Genomic DNA, 12,573 nt, shown 5'->3' on the forward strand with positions numbered 1-12,573 from the left:
CAGTTTTGGTGCATGAAATGTCTGTATTTTATTCCTCTTTTGCTTAGCACAAGTTAGTGGGTATCTGTGTGTTTGTAGATCACCCGTGCAGTTTTTGGGTGCAGATTCCTAAGCAAGCTTGCTAGTTGCTAACGTTGCATTCCACTGTGTTGTTCAAATATGGTTGCTTTTGATTAAAAAAACAACAACACACAAAACCAAAGAAAAACATTGTGGCGGTGCATGAACCTGGATTGTACCTTAGAGCTTATGGAAGAAACTATCTATCTAGACTGATAACATTATTTTTTATCCTGTAATGCTGGCCTGGGGATTTATTAGCAGTGACTCACTTTTGGAGTCAGCCTCAAATGGACATTTGCTTCGTTTTCCAGCCCCAGAAGCTACTGCTTGAACGGTAAATGACTGGTATGTAGCACCTTTCTACCTAATTTTGCGTTTTGCACTGCAAGTCTCAAAAAACTCTCATGTTCAGCTGTTTTTTTTTTTGTAAAAAGATAACAATGTTAGCCTTTTCTGCAGCTATAGGGCATATATGGTATCACTCTTGGCTGGAAGCAGTGCTTAAACAATGGAAAAAACCCAAATTTGTCCAAAAACCTCTCATGTTTAGCTGTTTTCCACTCTTTCTTTGGTCATTTTAGCCTTTTTGGCCAGGGTGAAGGGAGTATCTGCCATCAAACAAGAAGACAGTCGCATGTAGCTACGATGATGTTTGCTAGTTCACCTTACATGCATTAATGTAATAACGTGGTTACACTACTCAACGTAAATTACACACGAACAACATTAAGCTACCGATGTCGCTAACTCCGGGTCCGATAACAGGCACCACACCTGCAGTAGATGTGCTCGATGTGAGATCTCACAGCAAGCTATCAAATACGGCGCATTTCTCGGTTTAAAAAAAAACCCGCTATGCGTCGCCAGGTGTTTCATCTGATTCGAGGTGTTACCTCCTTTGCACAGTATCACAGTATCTACAGCACTTGCTGCAGGCTGCTGAGTTTGCATCTTTTGCTGTGAAGCACAGCCAGACTTTTGACCGCTTCGCCTTGGGCATTTTTAATCTGTAGCTCTGCTCTAAAAGAACGTACGTACCTGGACCCGCCTACTATCCTCGGAAACTAAAATGATTGGCTGGAATCCAAAGTGTATCATTCCATACCAGTTGGTGGCGGTAATGCACCTTTCAGTTGTTTGCCAACCGCCAATACAAATGTAAGGAAGAAGAAAGTGTATCACAGCTCAGGAAAAAAAAAGCACCGAAATGTGCGCTGCTTTTCGGTCTGGTTACTACCGTTTATGTCACCGGATACCGGTACCCATCCCTACTTTTATCTATACTTAAGGACATTTATCTAACGTTGGCATACACACTGTGATGGATGTATCAGGGGCAACCTGCCCAAGGAAGATCCATCGACCTTCTGATTGGTTGACAGCCTGCTCTACCAGCTGAGCCGCAGCTGCCGGTGGACACGGTGAAAACTCACATTAAAACAGACAAATGTTAACACGAATGACTTCACATTCAAGCAAACTTTATTAGTGTGATATGAAGCAGAAATGTAGGATGATAGCATGAGACATGAGCTTGGCCTATACACAGCTCTGCAGGTATGTGTGGTTACAGGTCATCAGGCACACACACTGTGTACTGTGTTTACACAGTTAACACACACAAACACACACACACACTTACTCACTTGTAAAGGATTTACAGGCAGGATTTTTTTTGTTCATTTTTTAAATTCGTAAACACAAAGTGCAAACTTTATATATTTTAGCACCAAAACTCAAAAATCTAGTCTATAGCACCAAAAAAGCATATTAAATCGTACAGGATACTTTAAAAATGAAATGTCCATTATTTTTTAAAAATGCCAAGAAACTGTCATCAAAATGTGTTTAAAGTTTCAAACATTAAATTAATACTAAAGGTAAAAATCTTATTGAGAAGCAGTCTATAGAAGCGCAGAGAGAGCATGCGTGTCTGTATGCAGTCACAAAATAAATTCTTTTGCCCCACTCACATGAAATCGTTTTTTGCAGTTTAAAATAGAAAAAGCTCACGAGGTCATGAGAAAACTAAATTAAAAAAGAAAAAACATGATATAAAGGCAAATAAATTCATAGTCAATCCTGCCCTGAAATTATTTAGGCTAAAAAAGTGTATCTAATGGCTTTTGGGTAAAAATTAGCTTCTTTAAACAAACTTTTATGTTGGATATAAAAACTAAATGTGCAAAGTAAGAAAAAAAAAAAGAAACCAGTAACTCCAACTGTCAGATACATGTAGTAGTATGGAAGCAAAAACTACAACGTCTCTCTCAATATAGAAATAAAGGACACATGTAATGAATCAGAACTGCTCTGAATTATTTTCCATCTCTGGTTTGGATCCATCATAAATCGATCATCTACCCCAGTAACTCAAAAAGACTAAAATATTAATCAGCATATCGTCCCTATTTCAGGTATTTCTATGTCCTGAGTATTTTTTATTGTGTATATTTGAATCATCTGACTCACATGTGAACAAACTGTAAGTTTAACTCCTGTGCAGCTCTGTATGCGTCTTCTATGTTCGTCTTCAGGCTCATATCCGGGGATTCGCCTCAATAGCTGCAAAAAGCAAAGCAAAAGTACTGATGATTGATAGATAGTTGGTTCCAGTCATTCTGAATTCATAAATTAGATAAAAGCTAAAGAGAAACATCCCGTATTTTCACTCAGAGAAGTAAAATTCAGTTTACTGTTCTGTCAGCGAAGTGGATGTGTTCCCCAGAACAAAGTCAGGAAATAAGGTGGAACTCCACAGGTTGAAACAACATAAAGAATCACAACAAATGTTGATCTTTTTTACTACTTAGACAAATCAGCTGATTAATAAATCTGCAGTTGCACCTTTTACATGTGATCATCAATCACAGGACACAGTTACACCTGTGTCCAGTAACACACAGTAACAGTTACACAGTTACTTCCTTTCCTTTATACCTGAAAGGAAGTCTTCACTTTCTAGTTTTGGAAAATCTATAACAAAAAATCAGTAATCAGTACAGAATTTATGTCTGTAACTGAATCTTTTCTCAGGTGTAGAAGGAGCTGTTTCACAAAGCAGCACAGGTTAGTGAGTTACCCACTCTCTGTCTGGGCTTTACCAGGATATACTGTAATGCAATGATGTAATGGTTAGGACTATCGCTTCAAAGGGAGAGGGTTCTTGGTTTCAACATGCTGGTCAGCTGGAGTCTTTCTGTAAGAAGCTTGCATGCTCTCCCTGTGCCTGCATGGGTTCTCTCCAGGTATTTTTGGTTGCCTCCCACAGTCCAAAGCTATTCAAGTTAATGTCACCACAGAAAAATCTTCATCTCATCCTCTTCCTAGCATCCCCCTCTGCCACACTGCTCTTCTACATATCCTTCTTAGTAGTCTTCCACTTTTCCTCCTCCCTGACAGCTCCATATTTAGCTCCTCTCTCCAGTATATCAGCTATCCCTCTTCTGCACATGTCCACATCATCTTAGCCTTGCCTCTCTAACGTTGTGTCCAAATTGCTCAACCTGCTCTATCCCTCTGATATACTCATTCCTAATCCCGTCCATCCAGCTGTCTCCCAGTGAAGCATCTTCATGTCTGCCACCTCCACCTCGGCCTCCTGTCTTTTTGTTAGTGCCACCATCTCCAGACAGAATATCACAGCAGGTCTCGCTAACACCTAATGACGTCCTTCTGTTAAAATGCATCAGCTGATTTCCTTTTGACGGTAATCACATGGTTCTATGGCTGTTCATCTATTTCACAGCTTCACCAAATCAGCCTGAATTAACAGTAAAGGAAACGTAGAGGTTTCTCACGCTGTCACGGTGCATCCGGACACGTGTGCAGAGGTGCCGGTGTACTGAACATCGCATCGAGCGACGTTGTTGTTGAAGTTGGACTCTGGAACCTGCTGTCTGGGGTTTACTGTCACCTGACAGGAAAAGACAGTGTAAACAGGTGAAAAATATATGACTAAATCAACAACATTTGGCAAAACTTTACTATTTTCAATCTTTAACAACTCAATAATAGATTGTTTTGTATTTTAAAAAGGCACAGAACGGCCAAAACCATGACATGTGAATCAGACCTTCAGGATGTACTTTCCAGGAGAGACGTCAGTGATGTCAATCCACTGACAGTCGATGTCAGCATTGTAGGTGTCATAGCAACCTGGACTCAAACCCTATTAGAAAAACAAAGGGGAAAAAACTCCACATTAACACAGTCCTGTGAACTTAATATAAACATTCACAACACAATTTTAAGACATTTTGTTGAGGCTTATGAGTAACTTCAATAAGGGATAGATGTATTCATTCATCTGGCTGCATTTGTGGGTGTTTGGACTGCTAATCTATTCTTTGCATCACTTTAAATGCTGTCAAACTTAATTCTTTCATCATCACCAGTTATTATCCTGCCTCCCCATGTGAGCCGATCAGCCCTGGATGTGCTACAAATCTCAGTCTTCTTCCATCATTCTGCCTTTCAAACTCCACCTGGCGGTCCTGCCCTACGTCCCACTGTTGCTGGAGTCTGTTTTGCAATGTAGCTTAATTGCAGTCAAGCTGTCAAATAGTTTATTAGTCAGACCGAATGAAAATTAATGTGCTAAATAATGAATTGCTAAATATATATAATTAATGGTTGTAAGAGACATGGCTCTTATAGAATAAAAACCTGTGCTGTCTACAGTCTGTGAGCTCAGAAATCATCTAGTTTCAGGCCCTAAACTAGGCTACATATTTTTAAGCAAGAGTACTTTTTCTTTGTTCCTTTTAATATTAAGATTTTTAAAATATTGATTTCTTCTTCTTTTTTTTTTGTAAAAAAAATGGCATCAATGAGTTTTCAGCTTTCAGGAACCAGGAAAAAAGTTGCTTTAGCTGAAACTAAGAACTGCTTCATAAGATAGTATCCCACCAAAAGTACTCATTATACAGTACTCTGTCATATTTATAAAAGATATGACGTCTACAAGTCAGGTTATTGTTTTTCTCTTTAATAGTAGTATAGAAGTAATCCAATGTATAAATGAATTTACTTCAGTATTGTCCCCAATGTGTTTTTGTACCTGAGTGTGTGAGGTGCAGGCGAAGCGGCGATAGTATCCTGGATCACAGGAGGTGTCCTCCAGACAGAAGCTGGCCTTGTGACCCTCAGCCACTTGACTATAAGTTCGGAAATCCAGCAGCTCGTACAGGCTGAACTCGTCCATGCTGTGGAAGTGACTGAATAACACCACAATAAAGTCACGGTGTGGCAGTAAACTACCAAATAACTGGGACAGTAAGTCCAGGAACAATACTGGGATAATAAATGTATACCAACGTGAATCTCTAAACCACGTTAAACTTTTTCATCTGGCAACCTACTTATGACAGCTGTGCCACTCCCAGGCATATCGAGGTTTGCTGGGCAGGAAGTCGGCCGTTCCCTGGTTCTTCACCCTCTGAGGAAACCTCAGTAAAACTCTGGTGTCATAATCCTGAGAATAACGAGAAGACCTAGAGGAGGAGAGATGATGGCAAGAGACAAGCTCAAAGTCAAGTCTTCAGTTTGAATGAATAAAAGAGGGAATTCTGCACAAACACTGAGTCTTGTGTCCATCACTGAAATGGAAATGAGTATATGAGAATTCAGTAGATGATGTATGTTCCATGTAAAGTATGTTATTATTATCTATCTATCTATCTATCTATCTATCTATCTATCTATCTATCTATCTATCTATCTATCTATCTATCTATCTATTTTTAAAAAAAAAAAAAAAAAAAAAAATATATATATATATATATATATATATATATATATATATATATATATATATATATATATATATCTGCTTAACACGTTTTATATTTATTTAAGTCTGTGTCTTACTATGTAAAAAACAAACTTGTGTGTATATGCTGACTTCTGCACACCAGGGGGCGCTGCTGAACGAACCTGCAGTAAGTTGTCAGCTTCCTTCACTGAGCTCCTGGATTTTGGTCAGTCCTAGCTTCACATTTTTATGTCATACACAGAAATGATCTCAATGGGAGTAAAAAAGGACACCAGCATTTGTCTGACTGTGCAGCTAGTTATTAGTGAAGACATCTGTCCTTTTATACTGTTTCACATCTGAAACTAAAAAAGCTATTTTGTCCATTCACACATTAGTTTTTCGTTCAATCAGTCACTCATACTCACATCAAAGTGAAGCTACAGCTGATTGGTGAATTTTAAAACGCACAGTGTGAAAATAAAATATATCCGATAACAGGCAGCAGAACCGAGGCCTGCAGTCAGCTGTGTGTTATCTTACGTGGCAAGGCAGTTCTCCTCTGCAGCACAGCGCAGGTTGTACATGGGCACTCTCTGGACGTAGGTAGCGAGCTGGATGTAGTATGGATCAGGAACCAGATCAGGGAGTCCTGCAAACAAGACACAGCAGATTTATACTGTTTTCGTCCCTTTTCACTTTCACTCACATGACATTATGACATCAGAAAGTAAAACCTTTAAACTAAACTTTAAAAGTGACACCTTGGCTCAGTATACTACTGAGATACCGTGTAGTTTAACATGTAGATCTAAGGTGAAAGCCAGCAACATTTAGCTTTAAGATCAGCCCCTTAAGGCATATTATAAATGTCCTTAGGAAAAACTTATAAACTGGTCGTGCCAAATAGTGTTACAGGATCTTTACACTGAAACACCTGCAGGCATTGTGTACATGGAGGAAGGCTGTAGAAACTGCAAATCTACCTTATTTCAAGTCAACATTTAAAGGGTTATTGGTTGAGCATGAACACTGAGCCTATAAAAAGCTGCATGTAGACAAAATAACATGAGGTTATGAGCTTAACACAAGCGATACGAGGTGTTTAAATATATGGTAAGCTCACAGTCTTATGAAAAAAAAAAACCTTCAGAGCTTTTGTGTAATTTTACTGATTTTAATCATGCCAGCTTGTTTTCTGATGGTTTGTCAGTGACGTCCTAATGAATAAACAAGCTAGTTTTCTTACCATTCTGGTGGTAGCTGGTGCCATAACCGGGTCGGGGTTGAACCCGAGGTCTAGGTCTGTAGTACGAGTTGTAGTAGTTATAGTAAGGGTCATAGTTGGAAGGCTTGTACGGGTTGTAGGGATCATCTCCCACCATCACGTCCTCCCGTCCAACCGCGCCGGAGTCAGGTCGCTGCCGCCGCTGGTGCGTCATGGCGCGTAATTGCGCCGAGCTGCTGGCAGCAGGGACCCTCGGGGAGCCCCGGGCTGTATCGTTAGAACTGCTGAGGACAACCACGGGGTTCCCCTGGCCGGGTGATCCGCTTTGCCTCCTTGCGGAGGGCCTGTACTGAGAGCCACGGCTCAGGATGCTGAAAACCTGCCCGTTATGTTGCCATGTCAACCCCCGACGAAGTGCATCAGCAGCAGGACCTTCCTGGGCGCGAGCTCCATCCAGAAAAGCACAGAGGAAACAAATGTGTGCAAAAGAAATCAGCAAAACGATGGGGGAGAGCTCCTTCATTATTAATAGTAAATCTCTTGAGTTTTTAATGAGAGTTGCTCTTTTTCCAGCCACACAGCTGCTGATTCAAGGACTTCCTCTCAAATGTTTGAGCGCAACTTCTCCTGAGAGAGAGGGAGAGGGAGGGAGAGAGAGGGAGAGGTGGTTTAAGTTTAAGTATCAGATGTGGCTTCAGACTCTCATTTGGTGTAATTGTAACTTCTTTACTCTCTCTTCAACTCAAAAAATAAAAAAGCATACAGTTGAAACTGAGTTTTGTAGATGTCCAATAAGTTTCCCAGCAGTCTCCAACTGTGTGCTATCAAATGGGAATTATTTTTTACCAAGTTCACAAGTGCACTGTAGAAATTAGAGTTAAAGTCAGTCCCTTCCACTGCAAGTACAATCTCACAAAAGTACCCTGGGAGCCAGTTACTGGACCTCACCGTAACTACATGTACCTTTTTGCAAGTTTATGTTTTAAAGTAGCCAAAGTTGCATATTGACACCATGTCCGATAGAGTTTAAGGTGTGATAACAGCTTAGCTAAGTATAAAAAGAAATCAGGTGAAATATGCATTTTTCTCTAAAATATTAAGCTTTTACTGTATTTTCTTGTAAGTTAACTGAATGTATTTCATGCATTCTGTCAGGTTTGTGTTATGTTTATCTTTCTTTCCTAATTGCAGTATGAGGAAGAATTTAGCACTGACATTTCACAGCAAGAAGGTTTTGGGTTTGACAGTATGAGGCCTCCGTTCTCCCTGTTGTAGCAACTGTTTAGTCTCTCAGTCTAAACACATGCATATTACATTAATTGGTGCTTCTAAAACTGGTCATAAGTGCAGAAATAATAAAGCTTTGAGTGTTTTTTAAGGTTAGAGGACTACCGTACAATGAATTATTAATAGTTCTTAAGTTTGATGACTTTTTAAAATGTCCAGTTTGGTGCTATTACATCAAGATGAAAAAATGTTAGTAGAGGTTCACGAACAGTCTATGTAAGGCACAAACTACAAGGGTACAGAGGCAGTACCTTAGAGGTTATGATACCAATGACAAGCCTTTGTGCTGCTGAAAGTACAGTACTGCATTTAGAGACTTTACAAAAAAATACAGATGCTCTCTGTCTCTTTCACACACACACAATGTGAAGTTTGTCTTGGTTTACATGTTTAAAAGAGGCTCCTGATCTTTACACTAAACATGTGGAAGGCTCGACCAGCAGTTTCACACATTGTCCTATTTGTTTTCATTGAGGCTTTTTCTCCAGGCCTCACAGTTATAGTTCATATCCCAGCCAAACCCAAACTGCAGATGCAGCTCAGGAGCACCAGATATCACGAAACTGCAGCTTTACCCAAATGTAGCAAATGAAAAATATCATCAGGGGAGATTTGTGATTTAAAATGGATCATGACAGCAATGCATGAAAACCTTTAAATTCCAGATTTCAATGCTGTGGATGGATTTCTCCATGAAGCGTGGTAAAGTAATTTGGACTGTGATTCAGAAAGTTTGATGTTTATGCACAAGAAAACAAGAAAGCAAACCGCTGCATGTCAGAAGGAGTTGGTTTGAGACATTTCGAAACCAAAATCGTATCAAGCTTTACTAGAAAAGACGGCACCAAAAACAGCTCCTTCTTTTTCACTTTTAAATTCCAGGCTATTGTCTCCTCTTCACAGGATGAGGCGTAATTAGGGTGATGCTTTGCCTTCATAGCAGTCCTGTCTCAGTCGAATTATGTCTGTGGCCAGAGCTGCTCAATTTTACTCAGAGACCTAAAGATACTGATTTCTGACTCACTATTGCTTTAGTGTGTCCACCCTTCATTTAAAAAGAAGAAAAAAGACCTCTCAGGGTAAAAAAGGAGTCCAGTATGCTCCAGTTTTCCAATTATTCGTGGCCCAAAACTAGAGGCTTATATTTTGTGGGTATTTATGGTATTAAAAATACATATATCATATTTTTTTAACATATTTTTAATCATAATAAGGTGTGCTCCAGTGACTCGACACCTACAGGTTTTGTCTGGCTTTATTGGAAAATAATAAGCTCCTCTCATGCTGAGTGCTCAGGATGCTTTAAAAAAAAAGCTGAAATTGAAGCACTTACCAACTGAGAGGTTTCCTCCTCTGAGTGCACAGTAAAACACAACCTGCCACCCACAGAGCCACAGCTCCTTCCCTTTAAACCAATCCAGATAAATCACTTCAAATGCTTTAGATTACACTATACATTTTCTGTTTAACATGTCAGTGAGTTAAGTTTCCAGCCAGAGATAGCGGTCTTTCACGGTAACACTTTAAGGAGAACCTAACCTGCATCCTTACCTTGGTCCTTGTATATTTCCTCTAATGAGATGGTAAAAAATCTGCTTGCTGTTGTCTGAGACCTTGAAAATGTTGTTTACAGTTTGTTGTCCTTGTTTTCATGTCGCTTAATGTGCAAAGTACTTATTTTGGTGTCCACAGTTTGATAATGAACCTGTTCATTGTTCCCTGGAGGAACAGTGGAGCATCTGCAAATGATCAGCTGCTTCATCTACTGTAATGACAGGAGTCTCACCAGCTCTGCAGTCATTGTTTGGAAGAAGCTCAGAGAAGGAACATAGATTTTAATTATGTTGGTACCCAGAAACTGTCTCAAGACTAATCAGCAGTGTTGGTCAAGTTACTTGAAAAAAGTAATCAGTAACTAATTACTGATTACTTCCCCCAAAAAGCAATCCCGTTACTTTACTGATTACTTATTTTCAAAAGTAATTAATTACTTAGTTACTTAGTTACTTTTTAAAAACACGATTTACAACCTGAATAGGTGATAAAGCGATAGATCTTTCAGCCCAATTCTACTTTTTCTACATAATCCATCATACAAAATGTAATCAAATGGAAAAGTCTCTTTTTAAAACTTGTTTTATTAGTTTTAATCTTTTAACTTCATGCATCAAGCAAAAATTTAATTATATGCAACATTCACTGACTGGAAGAAATTAGTTTAATATTTAAACCTATTTTCTGCACATTCCAGCACATAAAATATATGTGCGTTACGCGTTATTGCCCATCTCTGGTAATCAGTGCTCAAAATGTTAAGTATATTTCTCTCTCAGTTCCTAATTTATTCCTTTTAACTGATTAATTCCTGTTAATACTGATACCTAAAACTGGCACTGAAATTGTCCAATCAACATGTTTGTTTGTTTGTGAAGAAAACCCTGTTCAGCAATGTTAATTCAGGGCTTCAGATGGTAAAGCTTGGGGATTTGCCATATGCATTTAAATGAATAAGCAATGAAATGATGATCTATTTATAAAGAAATAAATGGGGGAAAGACACAAAGACCGCTGAACTGAACATTGAGTGCAATCCTTATGTAATGTGTGACACACTCATGGTAGAAGAAGTGGGGTAAAGTAAAGAGAAAAAAATCTAAACAAGCTCATTATCAAGCACTATGAATTTCACATTGTTGATGGGGTTGATCTACTTTCTACAAAGGTTTGCTCCAAGCCCCGCCCATATTACAAGGCAGGTACTTTTTGCTCATTACCTCAGGACATGTATAAAGTTGCAGGCAGTACAAAAGCAGCACTCCAAGCTTGTGCAACTAAAATCAACCCATTCAGCTCTTGTGGTTGCCACTTTTTTTTCTTTCTGGCTTCAAATATCAGACACAGTAGACTAGAAGGTGAAAACATAACTTTATAACTACCTGCTGCCTGTAGGTTCTTTTACTTCTCAATGAAATGCTTCATGGCCTTGCAGCAGCCTGCTTGTCTGACTTGCTTCCTCCAGGACTTGGAGCGGTCGTAGACTTTGTTTGATTTATCTGTGGTTTGTAACAGAAATATGATGCAATGTAAATACTGCTGTTATATTGTTGTAATTATGCATTTTTGACTACATGTGAAATGTGTTCTTGTCTTGTCTGCTGCAGAGTTTATCTGCACAGGAAAACAAATATTTAGAATATTTCTCTAAGAAATCATCAATCTACACCAGATATGCATGAAAATCACACTGATTCCTTTTGTCTTAAAGTCAAAGAACCACACCAGGTTGAGTTGGGGGGTTGTGTTGGAGCAGAAATGCTTTTGCATGGTGTTTTGGCGAGTAGCTGCAGGTAGCCGCTTCAGCCACAAACACGTGTACAAATTTTAACTGATTCCTTCACTGCTAAAGGAAAAAGTGAACTGCCTGAACAAGAGCTGCTTTTTACAACATTTGTGTGAAGATCAAAGGAGGGCGGATTTTATCACAGCTCACTGCACTTCCCTTTCAGCAATACAAGGCTGTTCCCAATGAGAAGCAGGTGTCGGCCTGATCTGAGCACTTTAAACAGCTTCATAATGAGGGCTGGCTACCTGGAGGGTGCCTACTGCACACGGGACACGTAACAACCCATGGAAACCAGGAACAATAGCAGTACCTTCATCATTACAAACATCATCATCACCTTTGGTATGTGTAGAAAACAGTGGATGAAACAAGAGATCGGTAACAAAGCCACGAAATTGAAAAAAACAACAACATATGAATGATTGTGTTGTCAGCTCCCCGTCTTAAACCACGTTTAAGGTTTGATGTTAGTCAGTGGCACACCTGCATTCAACAACTTAGACATGTGAGGCACGTGACAGCACTTCATTCTAACCATGTGTTAAACTACAGTAGAGGGTCTCAAATGTCTTTTGGCACCCACTTCAGAAGTAAGGTCACGCCTAGCACCCCATGGTAGATTTCTTTAAAGAATCAATTTAAGATGAAGTACAAAAGCATTACCAATCCCTCGTTTGTGTATTTTTTCCAATAGAAACCATATTCATGAGACTTTGGGTGGCAGTAAGCTGCAGTGTGCATGGCTGAATGGGTTAAAAACATTCTTATTTAGCTGGTCAGTACAAAGCTGCAGTTACATCCCTCCATCAATTTAGTGTGAAAACACTGATTATATCACAACAGATACATACACAAGCTTGTGTGTCACAATTTAACATGTGATATTTAAACAACCAA

General features: G+C 39.3%; 1 protein-coding gene across 1 annotated transcript; it reads right to left on the minus strand.

The window, feature by feature from the left end:
- Positions 1–476: 476 nt before the first annotated feature.
- lox (lysyl oxidase) lies at positions 477–7,663 on the minus strand. Its single transcript, XM_085181313.1, has 7 exons — positions 7,068–7,663; positions 6,362–6,470; positions 5,427–5,558; positions 5,126–5,282; positions 4,139–4,234; positions 3,864–3,979; positions 477–2,628 (listed from the first exon to the last, which is right to left on the minus strand). The coding sequence occupies exons 1-7, from the start codon at positions 7,567–7,569 to the stop codon at positions 2,622–2,624; spliced, it is 1,119 nt and encodes a 372-aa protein (XP_085037439.1). The 5' UTR covers positions 7,570–7,663; the 3' UTR covers positions 477–2,621.
- Between the last annotated feature and the right edge of the window lie 4,910 nt (positions 7,664–12,573).

The sequence above is a fragment of the Neolamprologus multifasciatus genome, chromosome 12 (assembly GCF_963576455.1).
Source record: "Neolamprologus multifasciatus chromosome 12, fNeoMul1.2, whole genome shotgun sequence".
In the NCBI taxonomy this organism is placed as follows: domain Eukaryota; kingdom Metazoa; phylum Chordata; class Actinopteri; order Cichliformes; family Cichlidae; genus Neolamprologus; species Neolamprologus multifasciatus.